Raw genomic sequence first — 20,563 nt, forward strand, 5'->3', positions numbered from 1 at the left:
TGTAAAGCTAATTCAACGTGCGAGTTCCAACAGTATTCACCCATCGTGCAACAATGTGGGGACAAGTTTGAATCCTTTGATTTGCAAAACCCGACCCAAGTGTCTTTGCTAGTTTAAGACCGACGCAGTTGTCAGTTTCCCGTCCAGCACTCGCGTCATTTAAATAGCAAATGCACCCGCGCGCATCTTTCCGTCCATGGGGCGTGCTGGTCTTACAGGGAGGTGTGTTCAGGTGCATTCTGGGCGTGCTGATCTTACAGGGAGGTGTGTTCATGTGCATTCTGGGCGTGCTGGTCTTACAGGGAGGTGTGTTCAGGTGCATTCTGGCCGTGCTGGTCTTAAAGGGAGGTGTGTTCAGGTGCATTCTGGGCGTGCTGGTCTTACAGGGAGGTGTGTTCAGGTGCATTCTGTGCGTGCTGGTCTTACAGGGAGGTGTGTTCAGGTGAATTCTGGGCGTGCTGGTCTTACAGGGAGGTGTGTTCAGGTGCATTCTGGCCGTGCTGGTCTTACAGGGAGGTGTGTTCAGGTGCATTCTGGGCGTGCTGGTCTTACAGGGAGGTGTGTTCAGGTGAATTCTGGGCGTATTGCTGTCTTGATGCAGTGGGAAGTGATTGTGCCATTGACCAACAAAAACCTGGTCTAAAGTCAATAACGCAGCATTTCATTGTTATTTTAACATTGCATTAGTAAAATGCGCCTTAGCTCTTGCACAGCACATGCACACTATGCTTATTACACACACAAAGGGCAGCAGCACACACAACATACATGCAAAAGATTACAAAGAAAAATATTACAATGTGAAATAGTATTATGATATGATCTAAGATCAGTTTCTTCTCTCCTTCCTGCTTAGCAAATCCTCCATCATAACAGCAATGCTCCAAGGTCCAAACGCGCCTGGCTTTTTAAGGGAATGGGAGATGATCTCCGATTGGTTTATTGCATGTTACTCCCAAAACACACCTCTGATTAATGAAGACACAAAGTACAACCCTTTTGAACCATGCGCCCGGCGCACGGACCCTTTTTAAACTAGCAAAAGTGGATTCGTAAACGCCCTAAATGCACCTGCGCCAGGCGCTTCACATCGTGCACTTAGATCGTTAAAATAGGGCCCTAGGTGTCTGTGAATTATTCGGTTTGCATCTCTGTTAAAATTAGGGGTGGGAATCACAGTGTACCCCACGATACCATACATGGCTTTACGATACCGATAATATCATCATATAGCAATTCTGCCATTATCAATATATTGCTAGACAATCTTATAATAATACAACACGATATCGGTCTAACTATGAACACAAAATGCCTGTGAAAAGGTTTTCTCTCTTTATTCACTGAACAGGTGTAGTGTTAGAAAACAGCACAATTCTGCAGCACGAGTTTTTCAGTCTATAAATTAAAATTACAGAATTACAGAGCAACTATGGGTCCAGACTTTGGACTTTAACGTGCCTTATTTTATTAATTTGGCGCCAGCGTATCGATTCTCGTATCACACGAAGGAGGACAACGGTATGTTGCCGAATCAATATTTTGTCCCACACCTACTTAAAACAGTGAGGAAGGAAATATAACAGGCGATTCCAAACTTTCCAACAGGAGTGTACATATAATATAGAATATTATACTACATAAGCAATGTTTAGTTTTTTTAACTTTTAATCTTCAGGGGATGTCTTGACATTTTGTCTTTCCTGCTGCTAATGCTAATTTGAAGGAGTACTGGTTTTACATGTATTCAAATATGGAGACAATAATTGGGAAAACAGGTGGGACATAAACAAAAAGGGCTTCTCCAAACAAAGAAACAACAAATTAAAAACAGAAAATAAAAAAGGAAAAAAAATTGTTATGGACTCAAATAAAAAAACACATATATATAAATGTTTCTGCCTTGAAATAAATGTCTTCATTTAGATGCCGATATAATGTTGTTGATCGACTGTCTTCAGTGGGTGGATGTCTTAAACTGTGGCCATGAGTCCATAAAGTTCATAAGTTGCAGCATTATGTAAACAATGATAGATCAGTTCTTGGAAAACTTGTTTTGTCTGTAACAATAAAGGCGTGTGCAGCTCTAAAAGTTGATGTGAACTTTGGTTTCACTCTTGTTCCTGTTAATCAAACACGGCAGTGTCGGGTTACAGACGAGTGTTTGTGTTATGCAAACACGTCGCGGCAGTGCTCCGAGATTAAGTTATTAAGTTACACAAAATATTGAAAACAATACATACAGACAACAACAAAAAAACGACAAAAACATCGGAAAAAGCATCAAAAAAGGTCAAGAAGCAAAAAAACTAAAAAAGGTGACAAAATTGTAAAAAAAAACTAAAAAACTTGCAAAAGGCGCAAACAATTCAGAAAAAAATGTCCAAAAAAACCCTTGCAAAATGCAACAAAAACGTTTAAAAAATTGTCAAAAAAAATCGACAAAAACGTTAAAAACGTTTGTTCCTTGGTTTCTTAAAAGGAACATGCCAACTTGTTGGGACTTTGTCTTATTCACCGTAACCCCCAGAGTTACAAATTCCATACATACCCTTCTCATCTCTGTGCGTGCTGTAATGCTGTCTGACGGCTCCAGCGGCATCAGGCCAGCACAGATCCTGCAGGTGAATGGTTCCAGTAATCCTACTGCTCCCAATAAGTGACAAAATAACGCCAACATGTTCCTATTTACATGTTGTGATTTATAGAGTCACAGCGTGTACAAAAAACAACGTAACATGAGACACAGCCGTCTTCTAACTGTAAACAAACCGGGAACTATATTCTCAGGCGGAAGAATATCGTACTTGGGCGGAGTGATATGCTCGCAGCAAGCCTGTCTGAGAACATAGTTCCCGGTTTGTTTACTGTTAGAAGATGGCTGTGTCTCATGTTACGTTGTTTTTTGTACACGCTGTGACTCTACAAATCACAACATGTAAATAGGAACATGTTGGCGTTATTTTGTCACTTTTGTCACAATTGGGAGCAGTAGGCTAGTTGGAACCAGTTACCTGCAGGATCTGTGCTAGGCTAAGCTAATGCTGGAACCGTCAGACAGCGTTACAGCACGCACAGAGATGAGAAGGGTATGTATCGACTTGTATACAGTACAGGCCAAAAGTTTGGACACACTTTTTCATTCAATGGGTTTCTTTATTTTCATGACTATTTCCATTGTAGATTCTCACTGAAGGCATCAAAACTATGAATGAACACATATGGAATTATGTACTTAACAAAAAAGTGTGAAATAACTTTCACACTTACATGTCTTATATTTTAGATTCTTCAAAGTAGCCACCCTTTGCTTTTTTTGATAACTCTGCAAACCCTTGGTGTTCTCTCAATGAGCTTCATGAGGTAGTCACCTGAAATGGTTTTACCTTCACAGGTGTGCCTTGTCAGGGTTAATTAGTGGAATTATTTCCTTTATTAATAAAAAAGCAAAGGGTGGCTACTTTGAATAATCTAAAATATAAGACATGTTTTCAGTTATTTCACTTTTTTGTTAAGTACATAATTCCATATGTGTTCATTCATAGTTTTGATGCCCTCAGTGAGAATCTACAATGTAAATAGTCATGAAAATAAAAAGGAAACGCATTGAATGAGAAGGTTTGTCCAAACTTTTGGCCTGTACTGTAACTCTGGGGGTTACGGTGAACAAGCTAAAGTCTAAAGTCCCAATAAGTCGGCGTGTTCCTTTAAAGCCGGTCGACTTCCGTCGGGTTTGATTGGCCAGAAACCTTGCCGAAAGGAAGCGGTTTCACTGTGAATGTGAACGTACAGTACCGTACCAGTCTCCTGCGTCTCGTCGCACTCGGCCTTCAGGCTTTGGTTGATGTAGACCTCGCCTTTCCTCAACAGCCACACCACGCCGCTGACCAGCTGGACGAACGGGTTGGACTGGTCCAACACGTCCTCCTGGGACAGATACCTGGAGGGACGGAGGGGAGACAGGACAGCAGGAAGGTGTCATCACCATTCAATGAAGACTTTATAACCGTGAGATTCAGTAATAGGCTAGCACTGTGGCTCTATGGATGGAAATATCAGTCCGATATCAGTTCGAGGAACTATATAGGGCACTTAACATCTCCAACAGGTCTACAAAATGAATTTTACAAGAAATTCTTCATAAGGAAACCATGTTTGATATCAGAACGATGAGGTGACAGAACTGACAAGTTGAACGTTGTCCGATTAGAACGGACCCACCGCTGTGACGTTTTTGGTGGAACTCAATTCAATTCAATCTACTTTATTTATCCCCGTAGGGCAATTCTGTTCTGTGTAGCCTACCAGTCGTATCAACGAAACAAGACAACACTTAATCAAGCATACAGACAAAAGGAGAAAAATACACATACACAGGCCACGATACTGACTAAGCAGCAACCAACTCTCAAAATAGTAGCATATTAAATAGATAATAATAATACTAAGTAAATACTAAATAACTAATAATACAGGAACTGTTGGTTTAATAGTCGACGAGGAAGAAAGCGAACGTTTTGACAATAAACTCCATCAACACAACAGTATTTGGAGTTAAACTGAACGGGCCCAATAACATCTGAATAGTTCTACTTGTCGTTAAATTGCAATGCGAGCGGCAGGATCATTGAAAAGGCAACCGCGACTACATTGTGCGTCTGCCCTGTTTCTGATACCGTGGCGGCAGAAATTTTGCCATGGCGGGCCGCCACTATAAAATCAGCATAGAGGAAACACTGCTGTCGGTCCAGAACTTTGGTCCAGACTGAAATATCTCAACAACTATCGGATGGATCGTGGGGATGTAACGATTCATCTCGAATCAGTTAAAAATGGATATAAATGTGTTAAGATTGCAACCAGTTGAGATAAAAAAAATTAATCGCGATGCAATTTTTTAAACGTCCTAGAGCGTAATCTACTATAGATTTCACTTGTTTGACTTCAGATGTTACTACACCTTCTATGTTGATTTATTTTTAAGAGATTTATTTCCATTTATTTAGTTATTTTGATTTGGGATTTGTTTTAAAAATCTTTTATATAATTTTTGTTATTTGAGATAAAATACCATTTGAGTTGCACTTTTAATTTAAAGAGCACACATCTGTTATTTTGCACAGTTTATATAAATAAAGGGATATTTCTCACTCATTTGTCTGCAGCTCATGGTGTTAAAAAAATGCTGAGAAAATCATAACGTGTTGGATTGTAAGTGGAGTGTATTGTTACATCCCTAATGGATTGCCATGAGATACTCGTTTTGTTTTCCCCTTAGGATGAATTGTTATAACTTTGGCGATCTTCTGACTTTTTTTTTTTTATCTAGTTTTTATCCAGCTTCAAGATCAGGTCCAAACTTCACTTTGACACCCACCGTCCAAAGACTGTCGACTATTTAAACAGCATAAAAATAGCAACAAAGAGAGCTGCATTGCATGCACTGAATGAACAGGGAACGCGCCCCCCCGTTACTCAGCAGACGGAAACTCTCAAATATCGTTAAAACAAATATTCCTTCAGTTATTTCACACCAGCAGTACACCGCAGCTCTGGGTCTATTATTTTGACAACTTTGAGCCAAATCCAATTGTTCAAACTGATGCGTTGGCAGCTGCAGGAAGCCACAGGTGCAGTTACACAACTCGGAGCACTCGCTGTGACCTCTCTGGTTATTTTTACTCCTATAATGTTACCTCCACTCAGGCTGAGGAATCACCTTACCTTACATGACCGAACCTTAAATTAGCAGCTGGGTCAAGCAGCCCAAAGGGTTTCTTTATTTTTGGTTCATCCAAAACAAGTGACAATTAATTGTTAGTTAAGGCTATAGTGCGTAGATTCTGCCGCCCCCATGAGGATTTCTAAGTAATGACGACAACACTGTTGGCATGTCCACATGATACAAGCCTTATCTGATCTCGCGCCACCACCCACCCCTCCTCCACACAGTTACTAGTAGCCAAGGAGGACGCAGAGGATTAAAAAAACATGATGGAGTCTTCAGAAGAGGTCATTATCTTCAGTTATCTCTCGAGTTTCTGCGTGCGAAAGTCGCCGGACGCCACAATCTTCTGAACAAAGTCATGCTGAGAAATCCAGAGAGAGTTGTGTGGAGCCGATAGGCTTAATTAGCTTTGTAGCAACTCATTTGGCAACGGCTTGAATGTAACGGACGTTCATTAATACCAAAAAGTTACGCACTAAAGCTTTAAAGTACATCAAAAAGGATATACAGTACACTTAAAAATATCAAACATATCTTATATTTGAAAACATTATGAATTCAACATCCCATTTATCATAATCTACATCACCTACTTTCCAAAATGTATTAAGTGAAGGGAAAAAGAGAAGCACCCAGTGATGTGCGTGTAAATGCCCTTCTTTTAACTCAGAAATCTGATTTCTAACAGATTTATTTCCACAAATGTATACATATAGGAGTATGTTTAGGTGTAGTTAATGTAGGTAATTTGTAACTTAACTTTGTAACATTCAATACACTTGTAATAAACAATAAATTAACATAACATTAATTATTTTTCTCGCAGTAAAACACCAATCAAAACATAAAAAGATATGAAAGATATACAAGAAACAAAACTGGACCGAAAAGATGTAGGCTTAAGCCTGAGCTTATTAAACCTACCCTTTAAAATGTATTCATTTTATCAGGAAAATGCACATGAATCAACATTTCTGCAAATGCTCCAGTGTTAGCCAGACGGCTAATATTCAACATGAACTATTTTCATTCATAATCAAAGATATATGCATGCAGATCCACATCCGAAGAGTGCAGGTCCTGAGCCAAAGGTAAGCAAATCATGAAGCTCAACAGTAAACACACACTGCAGGCTAGGCTCCAATGTCCACTTATTATCATATACAAATTAATTCATATCTGATCTGTGTCGCTTTTACCAGGAAGTGAAAACAAAGCACAACTGTTGCCTCACACGTTGGCATTTTGTGGATGAAGCAATATTCTCTTTTCTAAACTAGACGTTTGGTTTGGTTATTAGCAGTCTTCTATATATCTGAATCAAAAAAACTTTATTGATCCCCTCAGGGAAATTATTTAGTTGCAGTTGCTCACGGTCACATTCAAGGTAAAATAAGAGTAAGAAAAGAGCCAATATCAATGTCTATACAGTAAATATAGTGCTCATATTCTGCTCATTTTCAGGTTCATAATTGTATTTAGAGGTTGTACCAAAAGAGGTTTACATGGTTTAATTTTCAAAAAACACCGTATTTTTGTTGTTCTGCACATTGCTGCAGCTCCTCTTTTCACCCTGTGTGTTGAGCTCTCTGTTTTAGCTCCAGAGTGAAACATCTCACTTCTGTTCCATCTTTGTTGGGAGTCGCACATGCTCAGTACCTACATTACAGGCCAACAGTTTGGACACACCTTCTCATTCAATGTGTTTCTTTATTTTCATGACTATTTACATTGTAGATTCTCACTGAAGGCATCAAAACTATGAATCAACACATATGGAATTTTGCTTTTTTATTAAAAAATTATTATTAATATAATATAAATTATTAATTATTTTGTTAAGTACATAATTCCATATGTGTTCATTCATAGTTTTGATGCCTTCAGTGAGAATCTACAATGTAAATAGTCATGAAAATAAAGAAACACATTGAATGAGAAGGTGTGTCCAAACTTTTGGCCTGTACTGTAGGTAAGGACTACTAGCCAGTCAGAAGCAGAGTATGAAGGCGTGTCCTGACAGTAGCTAGGTAAGGACTACTAGCCAGTCAGAAGCAGAGTATAAAGGCGTGTCCTGACAGTAGCTAGGTAAGGACTACTAGCCAGTCAGAAGCAGAGTATGAAGGCGTGTCCTGACAGTACCTAGGTAAGGACTACTAGCCAGTCAGAAGCAGAGTATGGAAAATCCACAGAGGAAGTTGCCTCAAAACTAACAGAGGCCATGTCATTGATCGCAAGCTGGCTTGAACTATCCTGTCTACAATTGAACATATCTAAAACAGTTGCCATGTTCTTTTCAAAAAACAATAAAATTATTAAACCCGAGATTTTAATATCTGGAGAAAGATTACAGGTCGTTACAGAATATAAATACTTAGGATTACATGTAGACTCAAACCTCAACTTCAAAACTCACATTAAGAAAGTTAGTAATAGGATTAAGTTCAGTCTAGCAAACTTCAGATTCATTAGAGACTTTCTTTCAACAGAAGCTGCTAAATTATATTTCTTCTCTATGATTTTATCCCACATAACATATTCTTTAATAAGTTGGTCCAATACCCACTCTACAACAATAAAACCATTAGAAATTCTATACAAAGAAGCGTTAAAAATACTGGACAAAAAAACCATACCATTACCACCACTGTAATATTCTGAGGAAATATCAGTTACTTACCTTTTGGGATAATCTCATTAAATTAAAAAATATCAGTTTAATTTATAAAATTAGACATGCTTTAGCACCTCCTCCTCCACTATGTGATTTTATAAATTTTAGATCCAGTGAGGTTAGGTTAACTAGAGGGCCAGTGAGGGAAGACTGCATTATCCCACGGAGAAACAGCTTTTGGTCCGGCTGTCTTCTCCGTATAAGAGCAGTTCAGCAATGGCACACAGTGCCGGCAACTATTACAGAGTCTTTCTCATTCTTTTCATTAAAAAAGAATGCAAAAAAATGGCTGGTAGAGAGCCAAACTTGTGGGCACTAATGTTATCTGTGTGCATTTAAACGTTATATAAGTATTTTACTGGAATTGTATTTATTAAGCATAATGTGTTGTATGTCATTATTTTAAAAGGCTGCTGGGTTTTACATCTGGCTGGGGGACTACCGATGAAAATTAGCACTTTTGAGCTAACTCGGGAACATTTACATTGTTTCAATGTTGATTAAGGCTCACTGTCCCCTTTCAAAAATAAAGAAATTGAAAACTTGAGGGTGTACCATGCTAGCAGCTAGGCGAGCATTATAACGTGTGTTACAAAGTGACCACGTTGGTCTCTGAAGTAAAGGCTGGACTACAATAGAGCTGTTTGGAGCAGTTGGTGAACAGTGTTTTCTGGTGGAGATGGTAAGTCCCTTTGGGGGACTTTGGGCTTTTTCACTTTGTAAACCTATAACGTGCACAAACAAAGATATGTAACACAATAAAAGAAAAAGAAAAAGCCAAAAAGCATAAGGTGAGCACTTTAAGTATTTACAGACATAAATAAAAACGTTAAGTAGAAGTAAGTGAGATTAGGTTAAAAAGATTGTTTCAATGGATTACTATTGCAGGAATTATTGTACATAACTGTCCAAGAACATTGCGATGTACGGACAGGTTCAGGACAACAAATGACAGGTTGTTTCAAGTTTTCGGATTGGGGTGTGTGTGTGTGTGTGTGTGTGTGTGTGTGTGTGTGTGTGTGTGTGTATACATGTTGATTTTATCTGCGCTTCACTTTCTCTGGGTGTTTGACTGTTGCATCATGCAGGAATTCTAGACCGAGTTCACTGACCTCAGGTATCAAACAAACAGGTTAAATTTACTTTTTCATGGTTTACAGAGAGCATGTGTCAGCATGTGTGTTTGCTTGTGTTGGTGTGCAGGTGTTGACCTTGCTGTGGCATTATACATATCCAGTTCTATCCCTGTGGAGGATTCAAGGAATTACTTATTTCTCAAGATATTTCTCAAAATCTGCCTTTTTTTTTTTTATTTAAAGATGTTTTGGGGGGCATTTCAGGCGCCCATCTGTCTTTTTTTTAAATGTTGGGTGTAAGGCTGTGTTCGATTAAAGAAATTCTTAGTCGACTAACACTCATTCAATTGTATCGACTAATCGATTAGTTGATTTAATCGACAGGTCTGTAAATCTGAGTTTCTCCGCAAAGAGTCATGCTAAAAGGATGCATATATTGAATAAGATGACGCCTCCTTTGCATATTTAAACACAACATTTCAGAAAACGTGTAATACAACAAATAACTGCCTTAATGAAAGTAATCAAAGTGGGTTTCACGGTGATATCTATTAGGTAAAATGTCAACCCTTTAATTCTTGTGTTTACCAGAGATGTGCTTGTACGTTTCTTGGAAATAAGTTATTCAGCATGAAAAAAAGCATAAATCTAAGTTGACTAAGACCAAAACGACCGATTAGTCGACTAATCGACTAAGAGGGAGCAGCCCTAGTTGGGTGAAGTTTTAGTGAGCAGTATTTCAGCACAAGTTTCATTTTGTGTGTGTTTTTCATCAGTTAATCTGAAAGCAGGTAAATGTTTGGACTGGTGCAACAGTGAGTCATGTTGACATGAACACATCATCCGGGGGTTGTTTTTTTTTCAGCGGTTCATTGAACAGAACTAGACGTTATAAGTTACTGGTCCGTGCAAAACAGGAAGTCACTGATTTGCAAATGTGGTTTACTTCAGACAGAAAGGACAGCGGCGCAGTCAAACGCGAGGAGAGCTGATGGTTCAGAAACGTGAGATCAGGCGCAGAGAGCCGGAGAGACGGAACTGGAAGGAGCTTGAGGTTATGCAAAATGGGTGATGATAACTCTCCCGAGGAACGTGGGCCGAGGTGTCTTATCAAAATAAAAGCCTGTCGTAATCTGGCAGCTTCTACTCCGTGAAGAAATCTCTGTATTTCCAGGAATTTCTTTGTGCCTAATATGTGTAAACTAGCTTTTTAAAAAGTCAACTTTGAGATGTATTGTATTCCAGGAATTGCTTTGTGCCTAACCCCTAAAGTCCACCGGGCACGTCTGCAGTCTGCGGTGCGTTCCAACACGATGCAGCGCTACCAGAAGTGTGCAAGAAACGGCTCTCAGCTACAAACAGGCACTACGATCAGTCTTGGTCTTCAGACCAGTCTCAAGACCACTTTTTGAAGGTCTTGTCTCGGAATCAATCGCATTTTGTTTTTTACTCGGTCCTGTCTCGGATAAAGAGGGGATTGGGGATTTTATTTCAAGACCACAACTGCAGGGATATCACTAACTTGACTGTGCATGGTCTGATTTCATGTGTCAACCTTATTACTGTGATTGGATGTAAAAACTTCCTGCTTCAAATGCAACCAATAACTTGACTAATTTCTAATTTGAAATGTGTTACTGTTAACCCCCTCTCACCTGGTGCTGCGAGCAAATCCCTCCACCCAAGTAGCAGCAGTAGCAGTGCTTCGCCTTCCTGAGAATATAGTTCCCAGTACATATACGGTTAGAAGATGGCTGTGTGTCATGTGACCTTGTTATTTGTTCACTCTGTGACTATACAAATCACAACATGTAAACAGGAACATGTTGGGAGCAGTAGCCTAGCTGGAGCCGGTTACCTCCAGGATCTGTGCTAAGCTAGGCTAGATGGAGCCGGTTACCTCCAGGATCTGTGCTAAGCTAGGCTAGATGGAGCCGGTTACCTCCAGGATCTGTGCTAAGCTAGGCTAGATGGAGCCGGTTACCTCCAGGATCTGTGCTAAGCTAGGCTAGATGGAGCCGGTTACCTCCAGGATCTGTGCAAAGCTAGGCTAGATGGAGCCGGTTACCTCCAGGATCAGTGCTAAGCTAGGCTAGATGGAGCCGGTTACCTCCAGGATCTGTGCTAAGCTAGGCTAGATGGAGCCGGTTACCTCCAGGATCTGTGCTAAGTTAGGCTAGATGGAGCCGGTTACCTCCAGGATGCGTGCTTTACTAGGCTAGATGGAGCCGGTTACCTCCAGGATGCGTGCTAAGCTAGGCTAGCGGTGGGTGCGTCAGACATCGTTACAACACGCACAGAGATGAGAAGGGACGTATGGACTTATCTAACTCTGGGGGACACGGTGAATAAGACAAAGTCCCAATAAGTCTGCGTGTTCCTTTAAACTTCGGGACCATGGTTGGGGTTGGAGTCCAATCATTTAGTGCCAAATAAATTCACTGTCAGAGTTTTGTCACAGTGTCACAGTTGGGTGCCTTACCCGAACACCAGGGTGCCGTCCTTCCTGATGCCGAACTGGGCGTTCTGCACCCCGCCGCTGTCCTGCACCAGCCTGCCGTCGCTCACCACGTTGCCCAGACAACGGCCCGTTGACGTGCTGAAGAAGCCGGCGTTCTGGGCGTACAGACACCCGGCAGCCTCGGCCGTGTCCTCCACCGAGGCCCTCTGTTTCATCCCACAGCCGCCCGGCCCGCCCGGCTCCAACACCGACACCGTCCTCAGAGGGTCCTGGACCGCCGTTATGTGACCTGGGAACAACAAGACACGGAAAGATGCTTCAGGGACAGAAAGCCAAAACTAACTCGAGCTGCAACGATTAGTTGATCTGCAGAAAAATCTAGTCAATTAGTCGACTAAGAGGTCGTTTTGGTCTTAGTCGACTAAGATTTCTTTAGTCGATTAGTCATTTTTTATGCTTATTCAAGCTTAATTAACAATAACAATGTATGAACAACATGTACAGATATATGCAATGTAGTAGCAGTAACATTATAATAGTAGTAAGAATAATAAAGATAAATGCAGTGTATTAACAGAATGTATTATAAGAAAAACAGAATAAAATATGGATTTTCAGTATGAACCATATAGACAGATGTGTACAGTATGTACAGCTATGTGCAGTGTGGTAACAGTATCGCTGTAGTGCAGAAACAGTAACATTATAAGAGTAGTGAGAATAAGTGTATGTTCAGGATGAATAGTATGAAGTATGAATAGTATTATACTAATCGGTCGTTTTGGTCTCAGTCGACTAAGATTTCTTTAGTCGATTAGTCATTTTTTTATGCTTATTCATGCTTAATTACTCATTTCCAAGAAACTTCTGAGCACATTTATAGTAAACACGAGATTTAAAGTGGTGCTTTTGCAGGCTTAATTGTGGAGAAACTCAGTTTTACAGATGGTTAATTAACTACATTTATATTGTGCTTTCTTAGTCTTTACCACCTCTCAAAGAGCACAGCTCTGTCAATTTAATCAACTAATCGATTAGTCGACAACATTGTAAAATTGTTAGTCGACTAAGAATTTCTTTAGTCGAGGACAGCCCTAGAAAAATCCCCCCCCCAAACCCAAAAAAAAGACAACGTTAAATGTACTTTTTTGTCAATCAACAAAAAAATTGTTAACCAATTAACCATTTGAGTCGGTTATCGACCGAAAATGCTGATCATTCTCTGTTTAAAGGTCCTTAAAAGAAGGTTTTCTGCTTTTTCTCTGTATATCTGAATGTCCTTGGGCTTTTTGGACTGTTGGTCGGACAAAAGAAAAGACAAACGATGTCACCTCGACTCAATTTTGGGACATTTTAATAGAACAAATGACAAACCACAGAACAACCAATACAGATACTAGTTGGTTATCTCTTTTTGAAAACAACAGAAGTGCAAAGTTGTTTCGGACTGATAAAAACAAGACATTTAAGGACATCACCTTGGACATTTTTACCCGTTTTCTGATATTTTATGGACCAAACGATTAAAATAATGGGCAGATTAATCGACAATGAAAACAAACGTTAGTTGCAGCCCTAAAACAAACAAATCAGAACTAGAGTATACATCAGCTTCTTCTGGGTTACTGTTTTATAATTTAAAAACAGTGGTGTAGTCTACGTGATACGCAGAAACTAAGAAAGCTCCAGGATTTCCATATACCCTCTTAAAAATGCCCAATGACACGCAACAACATACTTTCCATTATATTTCTGTAATATTTAGAATAGGGCTGTGTATTGGCAAGGATCTGGCGACACAATACGTAGCACGATACATGGGGTCACGGTTCAATATATTGCTATATATTTCGATACTGTGCGTAAGGCAATATATTGGGATTTTTTTTTTAAGTATAATTTTAGAAAAACTAATATTTCAAAAAAGACATGATGTTCATAAAAGTCAAAGAAGTTTACTTTAGGTAAACAATTCAGTACACAGAAAACCAAACTGCCAGTTTGGGATTGTGGTTCCCAGGTTCTTAGTGAGCTAATGTTGATATGCTAAAGTAGGCCAAAGTTCAGCCATAGCTACGTTGTTAGCTTCAAGCAAAAAGTCAGACACTGTTAGGCACTGTTAGGCACTGCTGGGCACTGTTAGGCACTGCTGGGCACTGTTAGACACTGTTAGACACTACTAGGCACTCTTAGACACTGCTAGACACTGGTAGGCACTGCTAGACACTGTTAGACACTGTTAGACACTGCTAGACACTGCTAGACACTGCTAGACACTGATAGGCACTGCTAGGCACTGCTAGGCACTGCTAGGCACTGCTAGGCACTGCTAGACACTGTTAGACACTGTTAGACACTGTTAGACACTGCTAGACACTGCTAGACACTGCTAGACACTGCTAGACACTGTTAGACACTGCTAGACACTGCTAGACACTGCTAGACACTGCTAGACACTGCTAGACACTGTTAGACACTGCTAGACACTGTTAGACACTGTTAGACACTGTTAGGCACTGCTAGACACTGCTAGACACTGTTAGGCACTGTTAGGCACTGTTAGACACTGCTAGACACTGCTAGGCACTGCTAGACACTGCTAGACACTGTTAGACACTGTTAGACACTGTTAGACACTGTTAGACACTGTTAGACACTGCTAGACACTGTTAGACACTGTTAGACACTGCTAGACACTGTTAGACACTGTTAGACACTGTTAGGCACTGTTAGGCACTGTTAGACATTGTTAGACACTGCTAGGCACTGTTAGGCACTGCTAGGCACTGTTAGGCACTGTTAGGCAAGGACACTAGTGATGTGTCTCAGCATAGCCATCTAGCGTTAGGGGTTTTCACTACCCGATTTGAGTCGAGTGCAGATGTGAGTTGCACATGAGTCACTTTGCGACAAGTAGCCTTCAATATACTATGGTCTATGGTTTTGAGCTAAGGTTAGCAATAGGGCTGTCCTCGACTAAAGAAATTCTTAGTCGACTAACACGTATACGATTTTATTGACTAATCGATTAGTTAATTTAAATGCTAGACACTGTTAGGCACTGCTAGGCACTGCTAGACACTGCTAGGCACTGCTAGACACTGCTAGGCACTGCTAGACACCGTTAGACACTGCTAGGCACTGTTAGACACCGTTAGGCAAGGACACTAGTGATGTGTCTCAGCATAGCCATCTAGCGTTAGGGGTTTTCACTACCCGATGTGAGTCGAGTGCAGATGTGAGTTGCACATGAGTCACTTTGCGACAAGTAGCCTTCAATATACTATGGTCTATGGTTTTGAGCTAACGTTAGCAATAGGGCTGTCCTCGACTAAAGAAATTCTTAGTCGACTAACACGTATACGATTTTATTGACTAATCGATTAGTTAATTTAATTGACAGAGCTGTGTGCTTTGAGAAGTGGTTAAGACTAGAAAAGAACAATATAAATGTAGTTAATTAACCATCTGTAATTCTCCATAATTAATCCTGCAAAAGCACCACTTTAAATCTTGTGTTTACCATAAATGTGTTCAGAAGTTTCTTGGAAATAAGTAATTAAGCATGAATAAGCATAAAAAATGACTAATCAACAAAAGAAATCTTAGTCGACTAAGACCAAAACGACCTCTTAGTCGACTAATCGACTAAGAGGTGGCAGCCCTAGTTAGCAATCAAACAATCAGATAGCTAAAACGTTTTTGAAATGACTGCTAGCTACAAGTTAGCAATCAAACACAACAAAGGCTGTCACTTGAATGGTGTTTTGAGCTGACGTTAATAATCAAACAAATCATATATATAGCTACAACATTTTTGAAACGATTTCCATCTTCTGTTATTGTATGTAAGAGAAAAGTTTATAATTTTATGGATTTCACAAATTTCAGTAAGACAAGTTATGCCGTAAATCGTAAATCTGAGCATGCATGACTCACATCGGGTAGTGATCTATCTATCTATCTATCTATCTATCTATATATATATATATATATATATATATATATATATATATATATATATATGGGGGTTTAAACACAACATAAATGTGAACCACTGTCTTATGTGAATATTTTTAACGTTAAAGAAAATCTATACAGTATTGCAAAATAAAATATCGCAATACTCAAGTGTATCGACTTTTTCTTACACCCCTAATTTAAAATTGTCATCTGTGTTTTTCTTCTTGGCATAAGCTAAATAAAAGGTATTTCCACCGTAAATTGGTGAATAAAAGTTTATATATATATATATATATATATATATATATATATATATATATATATATATATATATATATACACACACAGTACAGTATACCCACTACAATACGTTTATACGTTGTTTAAAATGTATTGTCTATTGCAGACGATGCACCACACTTCTTGTAAACACTTTCAATGTCAGTTTAATGTCAGGCAGTGAATAAATAAACCGAGGGATCAATAAATCAGGAGTTCCATCAAACACAAATCAGCTCCAGGTTCAACACAGAGATCACATCAGTGGAAGCTAGCTGCACTTGATCAGTGAAGTGATTTAGTAACTCGTGACTCCGTCACTGACCGTAAACCATTTTGTCTGACACAAACACCATGGACTCGGCCACCGGCTGCCCGGTGTGATGGCTGGGGGGGTGGCTCTCGTAGGTGCTGTTGCCATCGACGACGGGCTGACAGTCTCTGACGTGGCGGTGAGAATGGGAGGGGCCGTGGCCGTGGGCGTACGGCTGCAGGATGTCATCGCCCACAGAGACTCTACGAGGAGACACAATGAAGTAAAACAGGTTTATAACATTTTTTTTTTTTAAACATTAAGAAAGAAACTTGCATATGTTTAGGGTATGCGTGTTTATTACTTGAATTAGGGTTTGTAGGGCTGCAACTACAGTAACTGTTATTTCCATTTGCGATCAATCTGTTGATTATTTTCTGGATTAATGGATTGGTTCTTTTGGTCTCTAAAATGTCAGAAAATGGTGAAAAATGTGGGTCAGTGATTCCCAAAAAGCCCCAATATGACGTCCTCAAATGTGATGATATTGACAAAATGTGATATTGCGAAATCGATTATGAATATTGTGATATTGATATTAATTTCGATATTCTTTAAACAGATGTAAAATTACATAAGTTAAGTGAAAACGCAGCAAAATAGAATCATAACAAATACAACACAAGGTTTATTTCAACTGACATATGTCATATTGGACTGGTCTAACATGAAGAAATAAATAAATAAGGACCATGTCGACAGAACAGGACATGTTTGACTGGTTGGACAGTATAAAATAAATAAATAAATAAATAAATAAAAGAGAACAGGACACAAGTTTTCTTTCTCTTCTCTGATTGGTTCCGTTTTGTTGTCTCTATCTATTTCTTCCCTTACACTGTCACTCTGTCTAAATATGCACACACGTGGTACACTCCATAGGGTTTGTCATGTAGTGGCCCCCTGCGCTGACGTTGATCGCCCAACGTGATATCGCGATAACGATATTAAGTCGATATATCATGCAGTCCTAGTGTGTGTGTGTCATAAAAAAATGACTCAAACTGATTATCAAAAAAGTTGCCGATTAATTTGATAGTTGACAACAAACCGATAAATCTTTGCAGCTCTAGCTTGAATTGCTGGAACATGGGTTGGTGTGCCCTCAGTTCACAGTGGCACCAGGTGTTTGACATTGGTATACCTGTCAAAGTCCACTTCACTTCTTACTGCTTAATTGCTACAATGAAGGCTCATTAGGCTTGTTTTTTTGTTTTTTTTAAAAGGTCTTCTGACATGCTGCTTTTTGGATGCTTTTATATAGACCTTAGTGGTCCCCTAATACTGTATCTGAAGTCTCTTTTATATAGACCTTAGTGGTCCCCTAATACTGTATCTGAGGTCTTTTATACAGACCTTAGTGGTCCCCTAATACTGTATCTGAGGTCTTTTATACAGACCTTAGTGGTACCCTAATACTGTATCTGAAGTCTCTTTTATATAGACCTTAGTGGTCCTCTAATACTGTATCTGAAGTCTCTTTTATATAGACCTTAGTGGTCCCTAATACTGTATCTGAAGTCTCTTTTATATAGACCTTAGTGGTCCCCTAATACTGTATCTGAAGTCTCTTTTATATAGACCTTAGTGGTCCCCTAATACTGTATCTGAAGTCTCTTTTATATAGACCTTAGGAGGACAGCCAGACCCCCCCCCAATATGATACGGCCCCCCGTCCCCCAAATGCAGATTCTGGCACACAGTATAAACAGTACAGTATACCCACTACAAAACATTAGACTAGAGATCTTCAACAGGGGGGCTGTGACCCCTAGGGGGGTCCTCAGAGTCACTGCAGAAGGGGCCGCCAAATTGTTGTTTTAATACTTACTTAATACTTTTTTTTTTTATTCCTCCCAAAATTAAAATATGTCTGAAAATATAAATTAACATGAATCCAACATATTATTAGCGAAGATAAATCAGCCTATTTGTAAAAGAACCAGCAACAACCTCAACAACATTGATGATAGGCTTACTGGCCTAAAGGCAAGGTAGTTACTAAGGTCACCATCCACAGATACAGGTAAGCTTATGGATTCACTGTGCCTTCCACATGTATGTTTGACATTAAAACATGAATATATATGAATATGTAAATACTAGCTTAGTATTGCATGGCACCATAAAAAAGTATGCGTCAAGGCTTTACGCCACCCTACACGCCCTTAGGCCCAGTTTATTATGCAACTCAATTTTATACAATGAATGTAGTAGGGGGTCCCTGCTCATCTCTCTTTCAGGTTAGGGGGTCCTTGGCCTAAAACACGTTGAAGACCCCTGCATTAGACTACACCACTGATGACAGTGGAGGTGGGTTTTGTTGCTGTGATGTATCAGTGCCCTATATTTAGGTATATAAATATAAATATAGGGCACTGTGATGTATCATCCAGCAGTGCCATCTTGTGGCCAAAGTGTCCGAATGCAGCAACATTAACACACTGTTTCCTTGAAGAATGAAACCAAAACGTGATGACAAAACACATCTTGAGACTAAAAGTTATCTGCCATTACAATAATAACGACACGGTACAAACTACATGTACTGAATGCTATCAATTAGACAGAAGTAATCACACTAGCCACAGTTATGTGTTAATCTTCCTTCTTTGGGAGAAATCTGACCCATTTAAAAAAGTTTCAGAACCAAATTTTCAACTACAAAAAAAAGTAAGGTGGATGGTTCCCTACAACGCTCTTCACAAGTAAAATAAATGATCAGTTCAATAATTTTATTGAATTTGGACGTTTTATTCAATAATATAACATTTGAAAAAAAATTCAGAAAAAAACAATGGTGAAAAAAGTTCAGAAAAAGCTTCTTAAACATTTTTTTTTTAAAGTGACAAAAAAAACACATGGACGTACTGACAAATAAACTTGGATAAAAGCAATAAAAGTGTCGAAAAAGACGACCAAAACGTTGAAAAAAAAATATTTAATTAATTTATTTTAACTTTGACCGAGAAAAACAAAAAGGTGCATGCATGGTCGGCGGGAAGACAACACAAGGGTTAAATAAGTATTTAATCGCTAGAAAGTTTATTTTTTATTTTTATGAAAACTGGGCTGTCCATGCAGGTGAATGGCGCAACATGTTTTTAAATTGATTGACATTCTTGGGCGGAAGATAGCTGACAGTTGGGTGCTGTGTGAATTATGAATGTAAGACAGTTAAAATTATGAAATATGGCTCCGTTTTCATTATATCACGACTGTTTTAATCCAATCAGCTTTATATTATTAAATCACTTGATAATTTGATCACTTTCTTATTGTGTTACTTCCACCCCACATACAGTAACTATGTATTCATTGTTGTTACTTCCACCCCTCATAACTAAAGGCCTCGGTGTGATTAGGGTCAGTCAGTCAAACTTATGAACTTTGTACTCAACAACTCTGATAACAATTTAAAAGTTTGCTAAAGACAAATTGTTGCCCAACAGCTGTTAAGATATGTTAGCATGCATTTGTGAACTTAGTTTGTTTATGAAGGGTTATCAGGTTAACTATTTTTTTTCGCAAAAATATCTTTTTTATCTAACTCAACTGTCACTTACGAGGAAATGAAACAAGTTTGGACAGACTTCTCTAGCTAAATCGTGTAGGCTAGGATAACAGCTAGCAGGCTAACATTAGCGGCTAGCTAAAACAGGAACCGGCGGTCTTACCGAGTGTTTTTAGTCTCGGACAGCCGGACGCAGAGCCACAGCAGCAGCCACACAAACGGGCATTTGACCGACACTGCTGCCATATGAGGAGGAGGAAAACCATAGAGGAAAACTAGCCTTCCAAACTCTCCTCTCTTCTCCTCCTGCTAGTTCCTATATTATCGAGCTAGCGCTCAACATCAAAGTAAACAAACCGAAACACACTGTTAACGTAACTTCCGATCATTTTACAAAATAAAAGCTGCGTGCGTGGATAATTCAATTTAAAACTTAATCTCTGACCATAGACTGCATACAAAAAATAAATACATATTTTAAATATGTATTATTATTTTCATTATTTAATTTTCTGACTTACTATTGTGGAGTTCAGACCTGTGTGAGTTGTCAGT

The 20,563-nt window shown here is 39.2% G+C and overlaps 1 protein-coding gene across 1 annotated transcript in view; it reads right to left on the minus strand.

Moving 5' to 3' along the window:
• Window positions 1–20,361, minus strand: part of nagpa (N-acetylglucosamine-1-phosphodiester alpha-N-acetylglucosaminidase) — a 48,664-nt gene extending 28,303 nt beyond the window's left edge. Inside the window, exons 1-4 of the mRNA XM_028580615.1 lie at window positions 20,172–20,361; window positions 16,507–16,697; window positions 11,961–12,228; window positions 3,801–3,940 (exon numbers count right to left, since the gene is read on the minus strand). Coding sequence (XP_028436416.1) covers window positions 3,801–3,940; window positions 11,961–12,228; window positions 16,507–16,697; window positions 20,172–20,254 — 682 coding nt within the window. The 5' untranslated portion in view covers window positions 20,255–20,361. The remainder of the gene's footprint in view (window positions 1–3,800; window positions 3,941–11,960; window positions 12,229–16,506; window positions 16,698–20,171) is intronic.
• Window positions 20,362–20,563: the final 202 nt, after the last annotated feature.

Source organism: Perca flavescens, chromosome 6, assembly GCF_004354835.1.
Source record: "Perca flavescens isolate YP-PL-M2 chromosome 6, PFLA_1.0, whole genome shotgun sequence".
In the NCBI taxonomy this organism is placed as follows: domain Eukaryota; kingdom Metazoa; phylum Chordata; class Actinopteri; order Perciformes; family Percidae; genus Perca; species Perca flavescens.